The 26,489-nt window shown below is 37.5% G+C and overlaps 3 protein-coding genes across 3 annotated transcripts; 2 read left to right on the top strand and 1 right to left on the bottom strand.

Annotated features, from left to right (window-relative positions):
- The first annotated feature begins 945 nt into the window (after positions 1–945).
- On the top strand, positions 946–1,946 carry LOC124407372 (deoxynucleotidyltransferase terminal-interacting protein 2). The gene is made up of 2 exons (XM_046883456.1): positions 946–1,100; positions 1,181–1,946. Exons 1-2 carry the CDS (start codon positions 1,004–1,006, stop codon positions 1,840–1,842), a joined length of 759 nt encoding a protein of 252 aa, XP_046739412.1. The 5' UTR covers positions 946–1,003; the 3' UTR covers positions 1,843–1,946.
- On the bottom strand, positions 1,862–3,927 carry LOC124407373 (estradiol 17-beta-dehydrogenase 8). The gene is made up of 4 exons (XM_046883457.1): positions 3,784–3,927; positions 3,553–3,669; positions 3,035–3,410; positions 1,862–2,239 (listed from the first exon to the last, which is right to left on the bottom strand). Exons 1-4 carry the CDS (start codon positions 3,821–3,823, stop codon positions 2,023–2,025), a joined length of 750 nt encoding a protein of 249 aa, XP_046739413.1. The 5' UTR covers positions 3,824–3,927; the 3' UTR covers positions 1,862–2,022.
- Positions 3,928–6,546: 2,619 nt separating this feature from the next.
- LOC124407368 (raf homolog serine/threonine-protein kinase Raf-like) lies at positions 6,547–8,961 on the top strand. The gene has a single exon (XM_046883446.1). The coding sequence runs from the start codon at positions 6,676–6,678 to the stop codon at positions 8,899–8,901; it is 2,226 nt and encodes a 741-aa protein (XP_046739402.1). The 5' UTR covers positions 6,547–6,675; the 3' UTR covers positions 8,902–8,961.
- The last annotated feature ends 17,528 nt before the right edge of the window (positions 8,962–26,489 follow it).

The following is a 26,489-nucleotide window of genomic DNA, read 5'->3' as shown; positions in this document are numbered from 1 at the left end:
AATAGAAAGAGAAAAATGTAATTGTGGATGATACTTGAACAGTGTGTTTCGCAAAAATCCTTTTTCAGCGGTGTCCAAACTCTAAAAATAATTACATCAATAATACATTTATATTTAACATACAGCTACCTAGCTAATAATAACGTTCACAAATTTCATAACACAGTGTGCAAGGAAAATGATAATTCAAGCAAAGGGGAAATTATTTTCTCCGGGCATATTTCACACCGTGTTATGAGTGGGTATAATATGCTTGGGAGTGAAATTGAGTAACGGTCATTATTGGGACTAAGCATGAGTAAATAATAAACCGCACAACTCAGGCATGTACAGAAAATTAATTGGAAATGCGAGATAACTTTGTGCTAAACAGTGGTTTATTATTCACATATTCCGGTAATTTAAAATATCACCTTAGGGTACAATATTAGCAAAACTTTTAATTCTGACCAATAAGATTTGGGGTGAATTGAAATTGGAAAAAGTTTCTAGTTGGAACAATGCGGATTGAAAGGAAACTGTAAGTACTCCAGTTATAATAAACCTGTAATTATTTATCTCCCAAGAGATGTAAAGTTTGCATTTTACAAAAGGCATATGACTGAAATAAATTACCGGCCCTCAAAACCCGCCTGCATTTAGGCAACTCTGTGTAATTTCATATTTTTGACTCATTAAAGCTTCAACAATTTAACTTTCTAAACAATGCGAGTTTATTTTCACCGAAAGCTTGCAAAACATGTGATTTGATATCGAATTGGAGAAAGTTATATGCGTTGTGTAGAATCTCATGAGATAAAAACCAAACAAGATAGATTCGTAGACTCGTTTTCGAGTTCAATTCCCGATGTGCCTCGGCGAGGTTTTACCACGACACCAACAGATGTCGATACCTGCAATATGACTGATTTAGAAGCGTGAACCCACGTGTGGTTGTGTATAGATAATTGTAGTATAGAAATTGAACAGAGTAAACGCTGTTACTTAGTTAAAACGCGGAAAAATGGACATAATCATTGACACGACAGGACGGGCCGATTTTTTGGACAGAAACACGCTTGCCGATAGCGACGACGATGATCCGGACAGCGAAGATTTTGGTAAATGAACGTCAAGTTTAAGCAAAATATTAGCAGCCTTGTAACGAATGACACACCATAACCTAAACGCGACATTTCAGATTTCGATCCAGCGCGGTTGGAGTCAATATCGAAAGAGATTGCGTCGACAAAATGCAAAGGAAAACCGAGCAACGACATTGATATCGAAGAATTCGAGCGTGAGATGGGGTGGAAAAACGCGGGGAAAAAGCAGCCGCCAAATTCTACAAGCGTTGAAGAAATAACAAAGGAGTTGACTCCGCTGGACAAAATATTACAGAAGTCTGTTATTAAACCAGGCTTTGAAAAGCTCGAATCTGTTCCGACGTACGACGAAAGCCAGAAACGATTAAAGGCACAGAGGCGTAGAGAAAGAGAAAAGACTAAGGGAAAGAAGTGGTTCAATTTACCTGCTCCTGAAATGACAGATGAAGTTAGGCACGATCTGGAAGTTATTCAAATGCGATCCGTTCTCGATCCTAAACACTTTTATAAAAAGAACGATCTTCAAGTACTTCCTAAATACTTTCAAATCGGTAAAGTCATGGATTCGCCGCTCGACTATTACAATAGTCGTCTCACTAAGAAAGAACGAAAGCGTACCATCGTCGATGAGCTTATGGCTGATGCGGAATTCTCAAAATTCAATAAACGAAAATACAAGGAAATCGTTGATGAGAAACGAAAAATGCACTTCAAATCACACAGACACGCGAGAAAATTAAAAGGAAAGAAGAATTAATTCCGTCGAACATCACGCGAACACTTTCATTGCTGTTTTATTCATTCGAAACAAAAAATATACAATCCTCTGGTATAAGAATAAATTTTTTTTCATTTTTATTTACATTGTACCCTGTTAATTAATTACGTATCAATTCGAACGGAAAATGAGAGATACTTGTAGGAAATTTTGTTAAAGCTAATGGTAGCCCCCAGTAACTTCTATGGATGCACCATGGACGAAAGAACTCTTATTTGAACATAAAAATACTACAACTTCCGCCACTTCGTCAGGTGTTCCCACTCTGTTCAGTGGGGATTTTGTTGCCGCCATTCCCAGAATATGCTCTGGGACAGCATCTGTCATTGGAGTTTTAATGAAGCCTGGTAATACGGCATTGATGCGAACCCCAAACCTGTAATCATAATAATTTATGGAATTTTCTTTGAATATTTTTAAACCAATATCAGATATTAAGCAGTTGTCACATTCTTATCATTACATTCTCTAAAGATGAATATTGTTGCTAATTTTACATTTATATTATGACCGTAAATTCGGTATTATTCTTTTGTCTAATATTCAGTCTAACAGGGTTCGTTCGCACAGAGAAAACCGGGAAAAATCAGGGAATTTCTTACAACAGGGAAAAGTCTGAGGATTTCAAAAATAAGATTAGAATTTCGAGTTTGTGGAGTAAATAAACTCATGCTTATACAAAGCACTATGGATCTCAGAATGAAAAAAAATTGCACTCAAAATTTTGTTTCGTCGTGCACCCACACATTCTATGCATATTACTTAATACCAAACCATCTTTCGTTTTTCTTACATAGGCTATTGTTTGTAAAGTGATAGCCAGGCAGTAAAATAGTTACTAGGCAATAATAAAGGTATTAGTATAAATGTATAAAAAGAATTGTCATTAGTAAGCCTCATATTTCTTGAAAGATTATTGGAAAAATCCTATTTTCAGGCTGGAATACCTGGAAAATTCATGGAATTTCAAATTTCAAAAAGCGTACAAACCCTGTCTAATCTTAAGATGATTTCAAGAAACCTTTGTGTCGATATGCAGATTACTGAATAATGAATACAGTAATACATGGGAAATAATCCTGCAAAAATCATGGTAATGAAATCGAATCATTTTATACAATCAAGTTGTGTCTAAGTTCCGAACAGAAAAAACTACTCAAGCTGTTCTCACTTTCCAAATTCCATCGAAGCAGACTTTGTCATAGCTTCAACGCCAGCCTTTGAAGCACTGTAATTAGTTTGTCCAATATTTCCAAGTTTTCCAATGATTGATGCAATGTTCACAACAGATGCTCCGTTGGACACTCCGGCCTCTACCATTGCCTTGACAGCTATTTGAGTAACAAGAAATGTCCCTTTTAGATTGACGTTTATCACTTGGTCAAAATCTTCTTCTGAAAGTTTCAACATATAATTGTCCCGCGTTATGCCGGCAGAATTAACGACTAAAGTTGGCGGCTTTGCGTAGCGATCAATGACCGATTTGAACGTCTCATTTATACTCTTCGACGAAGTGACGTCAACCGTTAACGCAGTGTGATCGCCACCTGAAGAAACAATTGAAAAAAGAATTGTTGATACAGTCTTACTTAAGTGTTTAAAAATTTACCTGCCTACAACAACGTTAATAAATTTTCCAAAATTTCTTCCTCGCTGTCCAATGAGATATCGATATAAATAAAAATTTACCTTCCAACGTAGCTACCGTATCAGCAACATTTTTTGAATTCTGATCAGTTGCAATAATCGCAGCACCTTCCCTCGCCAGTATTCGACATACGGCCCTGCCTATGCCGCTGCCAGCTCCTGAAAGTATGAAAAATTGTAGTCCGCACAAACTAAGACGAAATGAATAAAAGAAAAGTGAAACAAAATGCAGTTATACAAGTAGTAAAAGTCAATGAATAAAGCGATGGTGACCTGTGACAAATGCAAGTTTTCCAGCAACAATACCCGACATGTTTGTCAAGTTTCTTCAACTATCACAACTCATTCTGTTGCCAATCCCAAGGCTAATTGTTGAGATAACCGAGATATCTTATTGTTAGATTGTATCGAGTGAACCTGGTCTATGAGGAAAAATATCTCAGGGATAAAGTAAGGCGTCGACATTGGTCTGCGGCTTGTTAAGGAAGAAAAAAAAGAGAATCAAGTTGGAGATTATTTATGGAATGACCAACTTTACCACATACGTAACGATAAAAGACTGATACTAATTATAAAATTTGTAAAACCGTTATTGCGGCAACGCGTCGTCTGCTAGAAACGTCAGCGGGCATTGCATGATGTCATACGTGTTTACGCACACATGCAATGGCATTAACGCGCTTTTCGACTGCATACGGCTTGCCCTGTGCCTGCATGCGCGCGCGAGTTTATAGACATAAATTACGCAGGCTGCACGTACGCAAACGCGATGCATTTAAATCAAATTTATTCGTAATTGCATGGTTTGACTGCAACCGTAGTCTGGCGGTAATCCTTCTTGGTCACGAGCTATCCGTTTCAGCTATATAAATACGTCGATAAAAGCCTGTTTGTAACAGACGACTCGGATTATATAAGCTCCATAACTTATTATTTTGTCCACTGTTTTATCCCGTTGTCGGCATTTTTGTATTTCTTGAAAATAAAAAAAGACAACATTGCACTTCGATGTAGTATCTTTGCCGTTTGCACTAGAATTATTAATTCTAAAGCTTCTAAATTGCGGTTTTTTCCTTTCCGCAATGGTATGATTCAGAGTCTGTACAGCTCGATGTATAATCCAATATTTTTTAAGCCCAGTTCGGTTGAAATCATGAATACTAATTAATTTTGTAGACTATTTACTCTGACTTTCCAACGAAACTTCTCTACATAATTAATATTCTACGGTTTTAAAATACTAATAGAAATTCGCAACTTGTTACACATATATTAATAATTGGGTTCAGGTTTTGCCTCAATTTTTTCTAGGCTTTGCGATTAGTTTCCTATCTTCTCTTCTAATTCTCTACGTACTATATAAAAATCAATGTTTCCCTGTCTGTCCGTATTCAATTTGCTTATAACTCGAGAACTATAACCATTTTAATCCTTTATTTTTCTGTGAATAACTACGTTTGGCCAGGTTTTAGACTACATTGCGTTACAACCAGATTCATAGTTTTGCATATATAACGATATTTGTAAGCCAAGTCGGAACTGGATCACACACTTATGTAAATGCTGACTAAACTCTTCCAGATAAAGTGAAGTTATGCTGAAGAGTTTTCAAGACCTCGACGAGCTCGACAAAAAAGTCCTGAAGACCACATTGCTGTGTCTAAATAGTTTTGCTACGAGAAGAGTTTGAAATTATTAGCTAGTGAAGCGCTGGCGGGCTGCTAATAAATAGATGTACTTTAAAATGCTATTCGATGAAAATGCTATTTAAATACTCTTATCGCGAAAATTTGCAGTGTGATTCAAAAGTATTTGTTTGAGGCATTATTAAAAAATCAAAGGATCAGGAAAGAACTTTTTTTTGATAAATTTCGTGAAGAAACCTCGGTCACACCTGATGCACGTAATCGAATTATGTTATACCGAATTAACCTGTTCAATCCCAGATTGATTTAGATTCTCAGGTTTTGCTTGTATACAAATTTTTTTCTCATCGCCTTACGTGATGAATGGAACAGAAATTAAAATTCCACGAACACAAAAGAATCGAAACGTATATTTTTTATTTTCACAGTACATATAAATATACTTCTTGGAAATTTTAAATAACTTCCCACTAATTCTACCGCTAATTTTTTTGGGATTCATTTCGATTTATTGATTAGCACCAACCGCATTGACATCCGTTCTACTTTTAATTCTCAACGTTCAAATTGGATACAAAATCTAGACAACAGTTAAAAAAACAAGGATGTAAGAGTAAATCAAACAAATCAATTATTTATTTGGTAATATGTTTCGATTTCGCTCTCTTCTTTCAAATATGAATTCTACCCGAGATCCATTTTATAATAATTCCAAATTATTGGAATTCTTCGTAGAAAATGTTTATTTCCAAACGATTGTCCTTACAATTAGAATCTATTGGTATGAGTAGTACTGTAATATTATACCTATAGTCAAAGATCATAAAATAGTGTGCAGTTGCCCGTGGGGGGGGGGGGGGGGGGGGGGGGGTTAGTTCACGTCCTTGATCGCGTCATCGATAAGAAGCGAAATGAGGAATGTTATTCTTGTTCTGAACGCTCCTTCTGTCAGTTATATTCTTCATGTGGAATTGATGCAAAATGATGTTTGAAAACTCGTCTAGTAATGAATTTTCGAAAACGGGTATAAACATTCTACAGTTGACGTGGAATGACCCGTCTACGTATTGCCTACGTTATGGCGAGGCACTGTCACACAGAGGAAACTCGGGAGTTTCCGTGTCACTTCGGTTCGACGTTCGGGTTCTGCGCAAGAGTTTAGAGTAATAAGGCAGCGAAAGCAGCCGCCGTTGACACTGGACTATTGTTGAGTTTTCGAGAGTCTTGAATATCGTGCGACCCGCAATAATATAAATATTGTTTAAACAATCGTTAGCGCGTATTTAAAAATAAAGTGACGAGTGTCGGGTGAGGTGTTGTCAACGGTGCGTAAATATATCGCGTTAAACGGTGAAGATATTGGGGGGGGGGGGGGAGGAGGTCGAGGAGGAGAAGGAGGAGAAGGAGGAAGATAGGCGGCTAAATTCGCAAGGCCATTTAGCTAAACATGATGTCGTCGCCGCCGACGTTCATTGCGAGGAAAACAAAACAACCTGCGTCAGGTGGGTCTCGTTAGAAAATGGCAGTTATTAGGGAAGTAAGATTCGTCCATGGTAGAGTACCGACGTTTTCGTACACAACACCGTCCCGTGGTAATGGTAATGACCATTCAAACACCATGTCGCAGGGATACTCAGGCAACAACGCCGATTTGAGTGATTTCGAAGACTGTTACCTCGAGACGGATCCCCTCAGATACGAGTTAAAAAATATCCAGAGTGTCATCCATGTTACGAGGCAGAACATCGATGCGCTCAACAACAAGTTCGCCGGTTTTCAACACCCACCTCCGATCTACCTCACCGAGTATCAGGAACTCACCAGCAAGCTGCACGAGCTCGAGTCCAAGGAACAGAAGCTTAACGAGCTCCTTAACTCCACCGCTAGTGTCAACGTCGACTACGAGGTTCAGACGCCGTCTAGACAACCCGACCCGAGAACTCCGCTGAAGTCTTTGCTACGAGCTCATCTACCCAATCAGCAACGCACCAGTGTCCAAGTCAAGGAGGGACTTTCGCTTAGAGACGCTCTCGCCAAGGCGATGAAACTGCGGAATCTTACGCCAGAAATGTGCGTGGTGTATGTAATAGGACAGAACGATACCAAGATACCGATTCCTTGGGACACGGACATCTCTTCGTTAGAATGCGACGAGATATCGGTCGAGATATTGGACAAATTTCCCATAACGACTTCTATATCGCACAATTTTGCTAGAAAGACATTTTTCTCATTGGCATTCTGCGAATTCTGTAGAAAACTTCTCTTTCAAGGATTCTATTGCCGGACTTGTAACTACAGATTTCATCAGCGATGCGCCGGCGGCGTTCCGGCGTTGTGCCATCAGGTTCGCATGCAGGATGCTTACTATCAGGCTCTCCTGGCTCACAACCCCGAAACTACTGCTGGAATACTCCAACTTCCATCTGGCTACGGTCTGAGTCGAAGCATGTCTCCGTCTCTCGCTCCTGTCAGAAGTCACAGACATCCCAGAACTTTGGGGCAGCAAGATCGTTCCAGTTCCGCTCCCAATGTTTGCTTCAACATGGTTAAACCTGGGAGCGATCCCTCGTCCCTCGAGGATTACACCAGATCTCAAAGCCTGGGAAGACCGGTGGGTAACACTCAGAGTCCGGTTTCACCGGGAAGCAGTCCGACCAAGCACAGTCAATCGACTCAGGCGAGTCCAACGAGTACGCTGAGGCCAAAACGGCCGAGAGCAAGGTCGGCCGACGAGTCTTCGAAAAATTTATTGGCGCCCAGAGAGTCGATCGAAGATTGGGAGATTCCGGCCGATGAAATACTGGTGGGACCTCGCATCGGCTCAGGATCGTTCGGGACGGTGTACAAAGCTCATTGGCACGGTCCGGTAGCTGTGAAAACTTTGAACGTTAAAATTCCAACGCTGGCTCAACTCCAGGCATTTAAAAATGAAGTTGCAGTGCTCAGGAAAACTCGTCATGTTAATATACTCCTGTTTATGGGTTGCGTCAGTAAACCCCAGCTCGCCATAGTAACTCAATGGTGCGAGGGATCGTCTTTGTACAAACACCTCCACGTTTTTGAATCCAAGTTTGAACTTTTGACACTTATCGAAATCGGCAGACAGACTGCACAGGGTATGGATTATCTACACGCCAAGAACATCATTCATCGGGATTTGAAGAGCAACAATATATTCTTGCACGACGACTTGACAGTGAAAATTGGTGATTTTGGACTGGCAACAGCGAAGACAAGGTGGTCCGGATCTCAGCAATTTCACCAACCGACCGGCTCCATTTTATGGATGGCACCCGAGGTCATTAGAATGCAGGAAGAAAATCCCTACAGTTATCAGTCGGACGTTTATGCTTTCGGAGTGGTACTTTTCGAACTGCTTACCGGACAGTTACCTTATTGTAACATTAACAACAAAGATCAAATTTTGTTCATGGTTGGTAGGGGCTACCTGCGACCTGATTTGAACAAACTCAGATCGGACACTCCGAAGGCTCTGAAACGCCTGACGGAAGACTGTATAAAATTTTCCAGAGACGAAAGACCGATATTTAGACAAATTTTAGCTAGCTTGGAAGGTTTGATTCAGGGTTTGCCCAAGATAACCAGATCAGCTTCGGAACCAAATTTAAATCGAACTCAACTGCAGACAGATGATTTCCTTTACGCCTGCGCTTCACCTAAAACGCCGGTCAACTTTCAATTCGGAGCATTCCCGTTTTACCCATCGGGTGGGAATATATAATGGACATTACTTTGAATTCTCACCGTTGGCATATAACAATATTATAGGATGCATAAAAGAGAAAGAAACAGAATTGAAAAAAAAAGAATAATTGATAGAAAAATTGAAACAGAATTGAAAGAAGAATAATTGGAGAAAATTAAGCTGCGAACAATCTACGTAGTTCTTTCCTTTTGTTTTTGTTTGGTATAATATGAAATATATGATAGGACATGAACAAATTGTATAATCTTAATGAAAATAGTATCGACCTGACAAACATGAGAAAAAAAAAACACTGCTGTGCTCTAATAAACCAACTACTCTTATTATATAAATAAGACGAAAAAATCCACCATTATATAATTAGATAATATATATATATATATTAATGAATTGTGAACTGTGTATGGTACTTTAAGAGGTATGGTAAATGGTGCGTGTTATATCTGCTCTCATACTTATAATATCTATAACAGAAATATTTGATTTTCCCAGCGTATGGTGATAGCGATTTTGTTGTTTTTTTGAAATCCTTAAAAAGGATGTAAAAATATCTTATGCGCGTAGTCAAACGAACAAATCCATTTATTTCATTCTTTTTATATTGATCCACACAACCGTATTCGAAGACAAAGATGATGTTCATTCACAATTCAAAGCATTTTTCGTATCGGTTCGTTAAGAGAGCAGTAAAGTGATGCATGGGATGTGTACAGTTGAGTCAGTCCTATGTTAATTAGGATGTTACGATAACGAGATAAATAACAGAAACATAATTATGAAATTACGTAACTTGTAATAATCGTATTATTGTAAATAATAGTAACTTAATTGTCTGTTTCAAAGTGAAGTCGGAAAAAAATGTTGGACTTAGTTTAATCAATTATTTTTCTACTCCGCAGTATTCCGTCTATATAAAGACACACACGCACACACCCACACACACACGAAACATGCTTACTGCGGTATATTATAAGCTACTATCAATTAACTGGGTAGAATTTATTTAAACTTTCTTCTTTGTTGTCAAGTGGAAAAAAAATTTTACGTGCATATATATATATATATATGCTATGCTATATATATATGCGCATAATATTTTTTTTTGTTTCATACTCTTAAATAAAATTTTCAAAACACAGAAAGTATTACGCAGCGTTCAGTAGACGAGTATGGCGGTGCTACCGCCTAAAAAAACTCCGATATCCGTTTTACTTGAACAATCTTCATATAATTTAATCATGCTTCTCAGAGTTTTCTATCTAAACAAGACTGAAAAATGCTTTCCAAATTTTACGGACCATCCTGCTTGATAGTGGTTCAGTACCTCTTATCACCACGACAGAATTTAGATATGCGATTGATCAAATTTCGATTATGGATGGATTTTCGAAATTAGTCACGTATAGAAAAACAAAAAAAAAAAAAAGAACAATGTTCCACTTTTCACGCATAAATACTGTCCGAAATATTTGTTACTTTGTATTACTTTGGCTCATAGTTTACCGTGGCTATGAATTTATCGTTGCAGCAATTCGTTTATGCTTGTCTATTGTTCGCAAAAATATTCTATGTTCTTGCAAGGCTTGTGTGCAGATCTATAAATTCGACACGCGAAACTTGCTTCACGACTGCCGTTGTAATATGCCTAGAACATCAGTGGCACGCAATGTTATAATGAGTTAATAATTGGGTTGATTGTTTTCACATACGTATAATACGTATTATGTATAAATCATAGAGCTAAGGCAGGTCGCTATTTTGACGGAGATCTCAATGACCCGAATTCACACCTTGCTCGGCGTTTAGTATTATCCTATTGTACAATCTACGAGATCTACGAAGAATCTACGAAACTTAGGTCTTTGGAATTCAAGGGGAGAATATTCAAAAAATAGAATGAAATGAAAAGAAAACCAACGTCAAAAGATTTCCTAATAAATTATGCACATCAATGTTTTCTACACATCAATGATGCATGTATGTATTATCATGCTAAAATTAATAGAGACCGCTATTACTAAACTCTTTTCAAATAGTAGTCACGTTTTTGTGAGTTGTATTTTCGGAAAACATTATCTTATTCTCTCTCTCGCTCTGTCACGATCTCTCTCTATCTCCTTAAGGAAAAGACAACTTAAAAGAAAAAAAAAAAAACACATAAATGTTTTTATTAGTGAAAGCGAAGATGTGACTTTGGGTCACTGCAGTTTATCTCATTGTTGAATCGGAGGAAGATACGCGTGCCTGAGGGTGAATACACTTTCGATATGTGAAGAAAGAAACAAAACGCATTCAAAAAATACACACATATAGTATGCGTGCATATTTCCAAAAGTATTAACAGTTTTTTTTTTTTTTTTTTTCTTTCAATTATTTTTTGTCTTTTTGTCCAACAAAGCAGACGGTATTCTGACAAATTTTCTCGCGACGTGTGATTTGTGCGAATTGTTTCGGGGTTTGTCCGATTAGCCATAATGTGTAAACCTCCTCACATACAACTAATTATATAAGTCAGGATATAGTTTGTTATATGGTTAATTATATTTGTTGTATAATCCGCAATGATGTTTGATGCGAGCTAAAGCCAGGAAAGTATATAATAATAATAATGATAAATAATAATGAATAATAATAATAATAATAATAATAACAACAGCAACAACAACAACAATAATAATAATAATAATAACGAAAGACTATCCAACAAGGTTTAGCGATATATTATATATTGCACCTATAACTTACTTCGGAATCGTTAATACCGTAAAATAAAGTCAACTGCTCTTCTATTTATTTATTTATGTGACAAATTACGGCAGACAATGCTGGAAAATTTGATGATTGAAATGTGAGATATTGGAAGGTAGTAAAATTGAACGAAAACGAAGAATGAGGATTGAAAAAAGCTTAGACTATGACGCTTTCTCATACCAGGGAAACAGTAAACAATAAAACATAAATACAATAAAATGAAAAAAGAAAAAAAAAAAATGTAAAAATACTAAAGAGGAAAGAAAAAAAGTAAACTAAATATTATAAATTAGGTGTGACAAAATAATAAAATAATGACAGAGGAACTGCAGTATGTATAATGGCTGACAGCAAGATAACGAATATGTCAGAGAATGAAGAGAATTCTTCCCTCGTCTTTTTTTGTTTTATCACACCTTGTAAATTTACATACTTAATTACCTACAATTAATCTTATGATAATTAAAAACGATTCTTTTTTATAATTATTCTCCACTATATGTGTTTGGAAAGAAAGAAAAAATGATAGTAATAATAATTTTAACAATTTTGGTTATTCTAAAGCAAAACTAAACATTCCCGATATAGCATCATAATATTATTTCAGTTTCAGTTTGCATTTTTATTATAGTGGGGGGTGAATGACACTTTGAAATTAATTGGCCTACGTTATAACTAAAGGTTCAATGTGTACTATAAAACACCTACGTACCTAGAGGTCCGTCTACGTGCAAACTTCCCGGTAATGAAACTTCAGCTTGTAACTTGGACCAATTTTGCCAAAATATCAAGTTGACAAAATCCTTACACCACGTATTGTATATTCTCAAAAAAATGTGAAAAAAAAAACAACAGAAATTCAGAATCTTCGAGTTACTTAATTCGTTTACTTATACGTCAAGCGATTAATTATTACTGTATCCAACAAAATGAAAAAAAAAAGAAGAAAATAATAAAATTAACTTATCTTCACGGAGCGTTGTTATCGTATTTGTCATTATATAGTTCCTACACGTATGCACATAAATTTATGTGTCCATGTGTGCGTCTGCGCGTGTATGTGTGTATTATATTATACACACCAAATCCCTCGTTCTTATTATCGGATCAATACATTTTCTCTATCATTTAACCTTTCTATGTACGTCATGGCTCATGCCAATTATATCCTTCTTTTAGATAGCCAACCTTGGCGCTCTTGCGCCTGGTTGTTTCATTTACAGAAAAACTCCATCGTACGATTTGATATTTTTCTTTGATCTCTTCTTCAGACTCGCCTAATACCTCTATTTTTTCTTCAAATTAACAATCATAGACTATTTTTAGACACTCCCTCTTGACTGGCTTACGATGAGTGTTTGAATCAAGAGATTAGTTTGAAAATACTGCAAAAACGGATAGCTACATGTAAAAATGTGAAATGTCTTAAGACGACTTTGCGACATTTATGTTGTCTGGGAAAATTGAATTCATACCCTACGTAATGAATGGTGTATAATATTACTGGAAAACTTTCACCGACATCTAGCCGATCGATCATCTTCACGCCTATTCAGCTGACTTTGTGGTAAGCTTACGTGTCGGTAGTCGTTCAGTTGGATTACTATTATCACAGTCTCGCTCGTGACTTACACATGTAACGTGCAATGCAATCAAGCAACATAACTACCGTCAATACACTACCTGAAACGACAGCAGACGATATATACGAGTTAATAAGCTCGGTATACATCATAGTTGATGAAAGGAAGAAGACGTAAAAGCCTTCTCATTAACCTACAGTTGCGAATTCGTTTTTGAGACCCTGAAATGAAGGCTATTTTTACTTTTGAGTAATTGTCTGGGCGCCTTTGATTATACTTCAGACAGTCAATATTAACGTGGAAAATAACATGAAAAAGCTAACATTGAACGACTGCACTTATCGGTCGGATTTTAATCGTGGAATCTTTCAGCAGCTCCAATAGTATAACGTGTAAAGCTTTTTCTACACGACTTACAACGAAGATATTCCCACGCATTGTAAATTTTAATATACAACAACCTCTTCACCGCTGATGTCAATATTTTTCAAGACGTTGTTCGTTGACATTGCACTTATAGTTTTGTACACGAACCCGGAATAATACTCACTCTGTAGTAAAAAACCAAGATGTTTCGTCAGCACTGTTTCTTGAATTCAGCGTGAAATACTTGAAAATTCGTTGGAATAAAGGCTGTTGAGATAAACTAAAATAAGAATCGCCGACGTGACGTGAATTAGACGTGCAGAACTGACCTATCGTCCATGATTCCACCAATCCTGAAGCATACGAGACATTATAAATGTAAAAGTATAAACAGTTCAGAAAAGCAGCCTGTGTCACGACAATAGGCACGTTACTGGCAAGGGTTCCAATAGAGTTTTATTAATTTCCTTGAGGAGACACGTAGGTGTATATACGTACACACTTATGACGTACAATACTGTGTCAAGTGCCACACGGCAAGTATTGATTCCAGTGCATTCTAAATCAAACGGGAGCGCACCGCTACCCAGGCAAGCTTGTAAGTAATAAATATCTAGTACGAGTGTCAAGCGCAAGTATCATTAACATAATACTACCGTAACAATTATAAGCCCTGTAACACATTTTCCAGCCAAACAAGGATCACTGAAAACTCTAGCGCCAACACTTGTCGTTTTTTTGTCCAACTACAGTACTACCTAAGACCTATAAAACACGGAGAAGGTGAACGAAAGCAACCTTCTTTTATAACGAGGTTGTACTGTAGTCGTAAAATAATTCCAACGCATCGAGGCAAAAGTTACCCAATTGGCATGATCTCTTGTTTTCCAGCACCTCTTGCCCAAACAATTATCCATTTTCTCGTACCGTCATATGACGTGTGGTTTCATTGGTCTCAATAACAAGCAGAGTGTACGAACTAAACTTGCCCAAGCTAATACCGTGTTTGCTTGTCACTTACCTCCGGTGAGGAACTGCACAGACGTTGTTCAAACATTCATTAGCCTTTTGTGAGCATACATTTAACTGTTTACTCACGGCCCGGCGTGAAATGATACCATATGTCTATTCACACGGATCGTACAACTTTTCAGATATATATCTTATAATCTTCGGTTTGAATTTGACCAATCACAATCATAATCGATTTTGCAAAAACAAAATCCTCGCACAATCCGAGTCGTAAAAGATAAAGGCGATGTAGACAGATCCCCGCGTATCTGTAACAATACTCCAAATTGATCTTTATCATTTATCAGCTGATCTTTAACCCGTGACTAATAACAAGCTATAATCGTTGAGGTCGCACGTTCTTAGTCCCTGACCAGTGCTGGAACAGCTTTTCCGCGAGCTGATGTTACGCTATGTATATCTATATTGTCACAGTTTTAGGTGAAAATATTTTGTCGCAGAGGTTTTGTGCCAGTTGCGAAAAGTCGCGATGACGAATCTACTGGAATGGAATAAACGGATCTTCGAGAAAGAAAAGAGAATCTCACAATAAGTGTTTGGATTTCTTTCTAACTGTTTTTTTGATCTGGTTGGAAAACTTCAGTCGAGAGTTTTCGTTGAGAATTTTTATGCATTTGCTGGATAAAACGATTTTTAACTGAGCAAACTGCCAACGCTCGTCTGTCTGCTTTTAGGAAGTTGACTAACATGGATACTCTCGAATCATGATTTTGGAAGCAACTTCAGACCAAGGCCTCAAGAATTGAGGTCAGAGTATTTATGACAAATCTATATTTGATCGGAAAGATCATCACCACCCACTTAATGGCCGTTAGTATAAACAGATTCATTTTTGCAATCAAATTGCTCGATGTGACTGTCCGTTTAAGAAAAACACCATGATTCATTTTCCAAACGATGGTGAGCTATTAGTGCTATGGAACTGATAACCTCGGGAAGAACAACAGTAAACCTGCTGTCAGGGGTTGATTGTCACTCCTGATAAACAATCTCGCATTAACCACAGTTTGAAGTTGTCTCAGCTAAGTGCGAAAAAGATTATTATTATCCAGTAAAATATTTCTTTCTTTCGTGATTTGTGATCGGGCAAATGAATAGGTCATGAATATAACAATTTCATGTACCTCGGAGGTCAAAATGTCTCGTACATGCAATCGTCAATGCCAGTGCCTATAATCGTAAAGGGGTGGGTGTCGGATTGTCCGTTTTATTCGATCGTATCTCCAAACAGCGCTTTCAGCTATAGTGTGTAATTGATTGACGTTTCGTGCACGAAGCATGGTATTAATAAATTGAGCTGAAGGCTCAGAGATTTTCACAATGTTTCAGTCGATTCATTCTTTTTGTCAGTTTCTACTGCGACTGGCTAACAATAAGTCATACCAAGCGTACTAACACCAGCAGTATTTGTACCTAGGTAATCAGGTGAAATTCAACTTTGGCAAGATTAATAATATTCGATATGCAATAATGAAGAATTTATTGAAGAAACATTCTTTACAAACATGGTCGGGTTGGGATTGATGATTATAACAACCGACTTTGAAATAAATTTGCATTTCGCTTGTAAACTTTTCTGTCATACAATTGAAATTCATGCACTTAAAACATTTATTTTACAAACATTGCAGGATATTACATAACGTTGGTGCTGAAATGACACTTCCAGTCAGTCCAAAGCAGCTCTTGGTGAGTAAATAATCGTTCTCAACTTCCTCTTCTCTCTTTTTAACTTTTTTTTCCTTCTTTTGCCTACATTTCAAATATTTGTATGATTATCACATGCATACTGTTGACGTTTGAGATGACCTAATGCTATAATTTCCGAAGCGCAATAGTTGCGAGCATCGCGTGAATCCCGATAAGCTGAAGTTTTTCTTTTTACATAGAATGTCTTTCAAATAATAATACGCGCATATATTCTGTTTACTGATCGGACTCGTATTAACTGTATAATTGGATGTGTTACGCAAACGAGCGTGCATGTATTAATAACCCAGCGCGGGTTTCTCCTGTTTTCCTCGACCGCTATTGACGCGGCTTATATTGACGTTAGCGCAAATCTTTCAGTAGGACACGTGCCATTTCTCTGGATTAGGTGATTCGACGTGGCATTGTTCTTCGGTTCGTGAATTAAACCAATGCCAAATATGCCCTCTTTGACGGTCAACAATCGAATAATTCGTATAGCTGGACATATGCGATTATCTTACTGACAACGAAACGTGTATACAACCATATTGTAAAATTTTATTATAGTCTAATTCCTCAACTGATCTCCACTCACGGAGAATCAACGTCGCGACTTTAAAAGAGATCTCTGTGATATTCCAAGCGTTTGTTTATGGAGGGGTTAAAAATACAGGTTTTTATGCCGTCGCTAAACTTAAACATTATATATGTTATACAATCCCTGCAGCCCTATACGTATACATATAGCGTAGGAGTTCGGGGTCCTCGGTAATTCGCTCGATTCAATATGCAGATACGAAAAAGTGAAAATAAAATAATCAAACGATGATCCGGAAGACAGATGACGGAAATCTTCGAACGAAAACTGATCTCTCGTGATTTGGACGCAATCGAACAGTTTCAACTGCTAACATTTACTCAGCGAACCATTGGATTGATTTACGCACTATTGGTACTCCCACACAAACGTACACCAATATGCACGTGAATAACTCGACACTTCTACATACTTCGCATGCCACGTCAACTCGACCTTTACCATTTTCAATTTATTCATCCACTTGGCAAGTCGTACAAAGCTTCTCAATGGGACGTGTGACAATTTTCACATATCTGGTTTCGTCTATTATACTGTTTGCTTTGGCACGATAAGCTCGAACTACCGTTCTTAATCGTGGTTTTGTAAATTGCTGAAAATTTTTTAACGATAAACAAGAGACGCTGCGCGTAAGTACAACATACTTATTGATTGACACATTGAAGCAATCTGTCTCTGGGTGATACTTAATCGGTGGAGAAAATCTAGACGAAACGGACTTCCCCACGCCGTGTATATATCATATTTATTGGTCTAATTTCTACTAGGTAAACGGTTGGTATCTATACACAGTATACACGCAGTATAAGCGCAGTTCCTTTATCAAGCGGTATACTCGCAGCAGATTAGTAAACGCGATACTGCGGCATCCCATCAAGCCATCGAGAATTCGATAAATTCCCGACGCGCAATTCCATCTGCTATGCATCTGCGAATGCAATTTCTCGCTCCATATTTTAACTCTTTGATAGTGAAACGCAGGACTAATAATACGAATGTAAACATCGAACAAACATCTTTGTTCGATAATGAAAATAGCGCGTTAAAAATATTGAACGCGATTGTACGTTATACTCCTTTGTGATGTCGGCTTTTTTTTTTTTTTATCGTAAATCGTGGTATGATATATATCTGCACTGCATATATACATATAGAGATATGTATGTGTATAACAGGAGTAGCACAAAATTTGCGATGTTCCACCATGGCACCCCCTAAAAAGTTTATTCAGGTTAAGAGAAAGGTTCTGTCAAAAAATGAACGTTCCACGGTATGTGGAAGATCGGGCTTATTTGATTTGTCACTTTTATAAATTTTTTTGAAAGTTACGAAGTATCGTGGATAAATTTTTTATTTTATTGCTTACATCAATCATAATATTAATTTACGTCACATGGAAGACCCACACTTGTAATATCAAGTCTCCAGTTGATGGTTGAAAACTTCAATAAATTTTTCACTATCAATTTAATCTCATGAAATAGTTATAATTCAATATGAACTTTTCATTTAGGAGAATAATATTCTCGGATGATATATTGCTGTGTTATGGATCGTGATTTTCGAATTTACAGGAAAGAAATAATAATCGAAGTGCTATAACGTGTTTCTCCGCAAATTTACAATAATACAAAAAAAAAGGAAAAATCAAACGCTCATATGCTCACAGAACCTTTTTCTTAACTTAAACAAACTTTTTAGGGGGTGCCACGGTACAGAATCACAATTTATTTTTTTCACAAACACCCTAGTGTAGTACATTCCATGCATTGAGAAAATTTTTCGACCCCGGTGATAATATCGATTTGTCGACTGTATCATGTACTCGGTGGGGTGATTTTTTCACCTGCGCCAGCAATTTCTTTTCCATTACGTCAGACGCCTGATCGACAAATGCGCCTTTGAAACTAGGCAGCGTTAATAAAGACCCCGGTACTCGTGTGTTTGTCCAGTTGCATATATTACAGGCTCAAAGTATGTTTCTATACTAGGACTATAAGAGCGTCGATCAGCTTTGCTGCAATACCGCCCTCCTTCTTACTTCTTACAGACCGTGAAAATTTTTCTGCATAAATTCAACGATTTACGAGACTATTGCGTAATCAACGAGTAACCCTGTATTCACCTTGAGTCTATTGTCAAAGCAGTGTGACTGAATTAGGAGAAACTTGATACCTGATATTGTATTATAATACTCGAATTTTTTTTTCCATCGTCAGTACAAGTCGTAGATATCAAATAAATCCGAACACTCGGGGTTTCGCAGCTGTATAGAAAGATTGTCTTGCAAGAAAAATGCATGTTTCACTCATACGGAATGGAAGGCACGTGGTTGACGATGCAACGAAAGACGGTAAATTGTCGATAAGTATTCATGTAACGGTTCCGATCTAATGAATATGCGAGTGCTTTTCTTCTACGACAGAAATAGAAAGGAAATTTGAAAATTTCTAAACCATTCGGTTATTCTAACTGATAACGAATTCGGATCACAATCGCTTTATATGCGTGTCGTGAATTTGCTACCGTGCAGTATAACGACAACCTGATACGACTCATCGGCGGTGTATTTGAAATTTAGGGTACAAATTGTACGCGTTTTAAGCTTTCATTACAAACATGCGTTGAACCTGATACGGAGAAAAATGATATCGGTTCGAGCTCGCGTCGTAATCGCAATCGCATCAGCTCGTAATCGCGGATCCCAGCAAACAATGCCTAATTACACACATATTTGCTGTACACCTTTATTAACTATGTATGTCATTGTATATATATATATATATGTATATGTATTTTTTTTTACTTTGTCTCTAGCAAAGGATTTCGTGAACTTGTACATGAGACATTCCACCCCTAACCGACCTACGTTACTTGACCCCCACCATCGGCTATTTTATTTAACTTTAAGTACGATGTAGGTGTGCAAAAAAAATCATGTATCGTTGAGTTTTCGATTTTTGTACCACGGGTTTGATTTTTACTGCTCCCAACAAATGAAAATACCTAATTTTCGAATGAATAACCCTAATTGATTAACTCCAAATTTTACTTTTGAAATCTCTGTTGAAGAACCAAAATTTTAAGACCAAGATGGAACTGGGCAAGCCTTTGGTTGGTGATGGGAAATTTGGAAAATACAATTCTATATTTTATATGTCTTTTCTCACTTTCCAATTACTTGTTTCGCCTATAGCTTCTACACCTACAGCGCAAAAGTCAGAAAAATCGAATTAAGTATAAATTCATATTTAAATTTTTTTTATTCAATTCGATTTTGTTCACTGTTTAATTACTTTTTTTCCTTTAGCTTCTAAACCAAAAGCTTGTCAATTTCTGTGTTAGTTTTAAAATATTCGACTTTCAGCAAAGAATTATGACAAAAATTTGTTCGAAAATTATGTTTTCGTGTTTTTGGGAGCACCAAAAATCAAACCCATCGTTCTAAAAAAATCTGAGATCCGCCAACAGTTTTTTTTTTTTGTACACTCTACATCGTACTTACAAATAAATCAAAGCGCCAACGACGAGGGTTATACGTAAGGTTGGTGTGGAATGCCTCATGTACTGAAACCATCTATGCATACGTATAATCATATTTGTCTGATAAGCTGCCTTCACGGGTATAATACTCACGAAACAAACACGGGCTTCCCCTGGTCTTTTCATGCGGTATAAAACCGTGCTTTTTCGCAATATGCAAACGTTGAAATTCAAGGCGCTAAATATATATGATTTCGCGATGAAAATCCACCGATATAGGAAAACGATCGACTCGCGATAACGAGGCCAAACTGCCGGTTCGGAACGACCTGAGCATTATCATTACACATAGACATAGCATTATCCAGGACGTACAGGTGTGTGCATAGGAACGTTTATACCCTATCCAAATCGAATCTACACGTTGCTATTGAAGTGCCTCTGCAGAAATGAGTTCAACAAGTGCTTTGATCGTGGGTCATTTTGCCTGCCGAATATAGTCGTGAAAAATTAATCTGACGGTACTATTCAAGACATGGTATTTGTCACAGTGAAGACTAGTGAAAATTATCTATTGTAAATCCAACGGTGACATTTCTCAGACACTATTGGTGCTTGAATAATTGGCAGCATTGGATCGCTTAGCACCATCGCGTTACGGTTCGAATTATTCTATAATGTACAACCTATACCTAGTCGGAGTATCGATTAGTAATTTGCAACCTTCTCTGGTGCTCGGGGTGCGTCATTTCCTTTTTCTTTTTCTTTGTCTTCTTTTTTATTCTTCTTCTTCTTCTTCTTCTTCTTCTTCTTCTTATTCTTATACTCTTTTTGCCCCCATTCGTCACAACTGACAATGGAGCAGCTTTTTATTTTCCGATTCTGATATACTGTCTGCTTTCCCCCTAAGGTTGGTTTATACTCTCCCCAATTATTATAGAGCGGTGAATATAATTTAGCTTTAAACTTTAGCGAGGGATCTAATTCCTTCTTCACTCGGCTCGTGACATTAACTTGGCGCCGATGCCTCCGAGCGACACCGAAGTTTTGATCTTTCCGAAAATTAGTTTATCTTATAGACGTGCAGGGCTGAGAACCGCTATTTTAAGTGTCTATAGATGTACGTCCCAACATGCGCGTACACAGCTTATCTACCGTGTTCACATGTTCCCTTCGGTAAAAATTCTACGATATCGATCTGCCGATAGTTAGGATGAGTTTTTTTTTATTTTTTTTATTTTTTTTTATTTTATTTTATTTTATAACGGAGAGAGCGTTGAATCTGAATTATTTCACGCATTCGGAGAGGCGCAATCGGTTGATTAGACAGGATTTTATTCAATTCTCAGAATTCTTACTCAGTTTAGTTTTAATCGGTTTTATTTATTTTATTTTAAACGAGGGGAAAAAATACTTTTTTCCTTAAAGACTGCAGGTTAACTTTCGGACAGCAAATGAAATTTTATACAGATTTAATCGAAGCAAATCGTCACTTCGTTGGGTGTATTATATAGTCAGAAATAACTACATTCTCATCAACGAATTCGATGAAGTAAATTTCGTCTGTTCTGAAAAGTGAATAATACTCGGCATAATTTACGGGAGACAAAAGTAAATGCGAACAGTCAGTCGGTTTGTATTAGACGTATAATATCCATCCGTTGGGTGAATAGTAATGACAACTTTCGCTGAAAATCACCTCATTAAGGGCGGGGTGAGGTTACTTCGGTGAAAAAAGCATATTTTGAAGAATTTTTTTATACGATACAGGTAATGCTGGTTTATTTAATGAAATTCCATATAATAATATATTATCTGAATTATATTTTCTTAAATTTTCATTATAAAATATTGATAAATAAGCTGTTGGCAGCAAATCTCCGAAAAAGTTGTTTTGCGATGTACGCTGTAACTCGTCACTGGATCATCTGAAACACAAAAAAAAAAATTAAAATTAAAATTGGTGGTATTTTCTAAATTGTTTGAATTATCGGCAAAAGAATGGTGCTTGGGAAAATTAATATACTTAGGCTGGGTATGCGAGGAAATTTAATAATGTATTGTAAAATATTTTCAAGAAGAGAAGGAATATGAAAAAAAAACAAGGACTGCTTTACTTCGTTATTATAAAGAGAAAAATCGCAACAGAAGAAAATCCATGACATATACAGAACTCGTTGTGATGATAATTTCCTGTTATGTCTGTCACGTGATGAAAATTGCAAACTCTTGTTTAGCAATTTCGCTCATAATGTTCGCGCGTAAACAGTTTGTAGGATATCTAGATGAAGAATAGCTTTACTAACAATATAAGCTTTACAAAGTGAATAACGAAGCAATATGTAGAATGGGAATGTGAAAAATTACAAAGAGCGAAATACGGAAAAAAATTGCTAATCTTCGGTGTAACTTGGGATATTCCTAACTCAGCTATAAAAAGAATTCTTTGTGTTAAATCGGCGTTTCCTTGTTTTTTATGTGCCGTACAGTCCTCGCTATAATACGAATTACAGCTTTCATTGTACTTTCGTAATTACACACGTGTGTATACCGCATACCTACCGAATGGTGTCAGTAAATAATAACATTAAACACCCGTCGTAATAATGATAATTAATATTTTTCGTTCACGGAGGCTTATCGTTCTTTATACAGGCGGACCTGCTTCCTTCTTGTATTCTTACTTAATACTTTTCTCTCTGGTCTTGGCTACAACCAACTCTCTGTGGTGAATTGTTTCTTCCGTTTTAAGATCGCCTTTTATCAAGTTGCTGACCGTTAGTTACATGTGCATGTATATATATACACATATACATATATACACGTACTTATTACTAGTGCATATGTCTCGCATTTGTGAGATAATAATTCCGTTTTATTTATGTTCATTCCGCAGTTTTAATGAACGTTGCTTCTTTCTGGCATTCACACTTTCCTTTGCAGTTCTTACGACACATGCATAAATAAAAAAAAGTGCATTTATCTATATGAATATTTTTACGTCGATTCGCACACGACTAATTAATCAGCTTATCTGCATTTATTAATTTTTTTTTTTTTATTCTTTTTTTCTTTTTATCTTCACTCCGTAACTCGAATTTGCCGATTAATAAATGCGAACTGCAGTTTTGAACTGCATGTAGGTTATTTGACAATCGTCTGAAATCTGGATATCCGCGATAATTTATTCCTTTCCACAATACAATATTCGCAGAAAATTCCTGTACGTAACATAAACGGTTGATTATCAAAAGCCTGTCAGTGTCTCTCTAAAATTTGACACGAAATATAAAAATTAATTAACATATTTTCATTATCTCTCATACCTACTCGGTAGAACTTCAAATCTCGACTCTTTTATACTGAATTGTTAAAAATAAAATTTATGAAATTGATACCGATAAGTGGCCCGAATAAATGTGTATTATTTCTACCCACTCAGTTCATCGAATGAATTACCCCGAGCGAATCTTTGATGAAAATAACCGTGCGTCAAAGAGCAGCGGTTTCTGGTGGCTAAATCGAGTGTAAATTTTCAATTAACCGGTAACTCGATAGTCTCGCGTATGACCAAGGCAGGCATAAGGTTCGACACCTTTGAAGGGCGGTGGGGGGATGGTGAAGGAGGCGGGGCAGGGGGGGGAGGATAATAGGGTCCGCGCACAGCGACTCGAAGTAAAGCCAGTTTACGGGTCGAGGGAGCATCGCAGGGCCGAGTTCCTGGTTTCCCACAGCCCGCGCTGAAACCAGCGAACGCCACTAACAATAAATGTATTTATATATATAGGCACAGCATGTACGGTGAGCCCTGAGAGTGAAATGCGCAGGCGTTACTTCGGCCGGCGCCACAGCCAGTCGATGTTGGAATTCCGAAGTGCAAGCATCGATGTTTGTTCCACACGTATTAATTTTATACAGCCATTTACAACCATATAACACATACTTATACGACAAGTTGTAACCCACACACACACACACACACACACACACACACACCCGTTATTGTTATTACTATTATTAGTGGTATTGTTATTATTAATATTCACATGCTACGATTTTTTATAGTGACCCGGTGCAACAACTAAACACTATTCTTATAAATGCAAATGTCAACTTTTACATATCTGTATGTGAAAATATTCTGTACCAATGCACGAATACCGCGAAAGGGGGAGGCGGTTTTGGTTTCGGGAATGACTTTTCAAAAGTGAATTGCAAACACACACACCCACACACACACACACACATTTGTCTGATTCGAGACTTTTTCTACGTTACAATTTTACTTGAAATATTGACAATAATTTAGTCATAGATGAGAATCGTCGAGACGTGTCTTTTGTCGAAAAGATAATAATAATAATAATAATAATAATAATAATAATAATAATTGATGGGGTTCGAGCATCGCGGACGAAGGAAAGTGTCGTTGACTCGGATGCTTTGATCCGCAACCTTCGTCATACCCGAGGAATATCTACCTCATTACGGGGATCGAGAAGAATATTCGCCGGTCGTGTGGTCTACGAATATGGAGAGTGAAAAACCGTGAGACACACCGTGACCCGAGGAGCTAAACTTCACACCGTTATCCCAATCGATTCCAGGAGTGTAGACGGAACCTATACCCTTGCACACGCATTGCCGGAGTATATGGTCTCAGGCAGTGCAGAATTATGTGACACGTAGCGTTATTGTTAGTTTTTCATCGTACGCAACGAGCCAACTCCGTATGACAAACAGAGGGTGACATGGAATGGATTATATGAGGATTTTTTCATCGCGTGGGCCTAAAGAAACAGTATCCGTATATCAGATCGAAGAACGTTCAGCTGTTTTCTTTTCGACGATATTTGTCTGGTTTGAAATTTCTATGTCCTTCACACAGACAAAACAAATTCACGACAGATATACTCTTACTCGAATAATCCAGAGATCAAATTTCTAGCTCTATCTAATCAACGAGATTAGCACAGACTCGGTCAATCTCGAGCGACGAAACTCAGCAATGATTCGTATATTCTTACATCATGTTGATGAAGGATGAAAGTCCCAGAGGTACAGAGGAGACTCTGATCAACGGCATGGGTGTAAACGCGGTATCGAGCATCGCCGACGAAACATCTGTGTTCTTCTTACATCCCGGATGCAGCGGACAGTGTAACGAGGAATAGGTATCGAAACATCAAACTAAACATCGAGTTCCGCTTTCTGTGGCAAGTGTAACAGACATGCCGTCGGTGGTGAGGAAATCTCGTGATTCATTGCCAGTTGTCGAAGAGATCGGAGTAACGAGTAGCGTAGTTCGACGGTGTGAATTCGTAACCAGCGGAATGTTGTTTTGGACATTGATGTAACGTTGACGGGTTGATCGATTTATCCGTATCTATCAATTCGGCGATAAACCGAATAAGTTCGTCAAGTCGATAGGCGAGGTAGCGTCTCACTCTTAACCAACGTGACCGTGCAGACTTTTCGCAGCCAGCCTGCAGGTGGAAAAAAGAGGCTTCAACCGTTTTCGCCCTGCTTTGTCGACAGGTTATAATTAACGAGTTGGAATAATTTTGTACCTCCCTGTTGCGGAGAAGGAGGTCATCTTTGTCTTGTGTCCAGTGTACAACGCGCTACCCGTGACTTTTGTGCAACCTTTGAGAATCAGGGAAACAACTACGGCGGCGTGTAACTTGCCTGGCAAATGTTACACTCGGCGAAAATTAGAGGCGATGGTATACCATTTCTGTCGCACGAATCGATGACGGATAGTTGATGCATCGAGAATGTTAACGGTCGAGTGTCTGTGATGACAAAAATGGATTGGCCACCTCGGCTGTTCAGGTAGCCAAGAGAAATCGGCGCTGGAACGAGGATAGTCATTCAATTGAGAAATCCTGATTTCTAACTATATTCTAAATTGAAGGAAATTCTCGTACATCTACATATCTTCCCTAAGACTGTAGAAATATTCTACCGTTATAGTCACTCGTAGACGAGTCATTTTTGGCAATCAATCATCGCGTGGACCAATCAAAAATTGCATATCATAAACGGCCCGAACATTGTATTTATATTCGAAAAATATTAACCTCCTCCCCACCACC

This window comes from Diprion similis, chromosome 6, assembly GCF_021155765.1.
Source record: "Diprion similis isolate iyDipSimi1 chromosome 6, iyDipSimi1.1, whole genome shotgun sequence".
In the NCBI taxonomy this organism is placed as follows: Eukaryota; Metazoa; Arthropoda; class Insecta; order Hymenoptera; family Diprionidae; genus Diprion; species Diprion similis.
This window is presented reverse-complemented; position numbering and strand designations above follow the sequence as displayed.

Excerpts from the sequence above, each read along its gene's own strand:
- LOC124407373 (XM_046883457.1), bottom strand. The coding sequence starts at position 3,823 with ATGTCGGGTATTGTTGCTGGAAAACTTGCATTTGTCACAG. Across the intron at positions 3,411-3,552 it reads TACGGTAGCTACGTTGGAAG|GTGGCGATCACACTGCGTTA; the intron begins GTAAATTTTTAT and ends TTGTTTCTTCAG. Across the intron at positions 2,240-3,034 it reads GCTTCGATGGAATTTGGAAA|GTTTGGGGTTCGCATCAATG; the intron begins GTGAGAACAGCT and ends TTATGATTACAG.
- LOC124407372 (XM_046883456.1), top strand. The coding sequence starts at position 1,004 with ATGGACATAATCATTGACACGACAGGACGGGCCGATTTTTTGGACAGA. Across the intron at positions 1,101-1,180 it reads TCCGGACAGCGAAGATTTTG|ATTTCGATCCAGCGCGGTTG; the intron begins GTAAATGAACGT and ends GCGACATTTCAG.
- LOC124407368 (XM_046883446.1), top strand. The coding sequence starts at position 6,676 with ATGGCAGTTATTAGGGAAGTAAGATTCGTCCATGGTAGAGTACCGACG.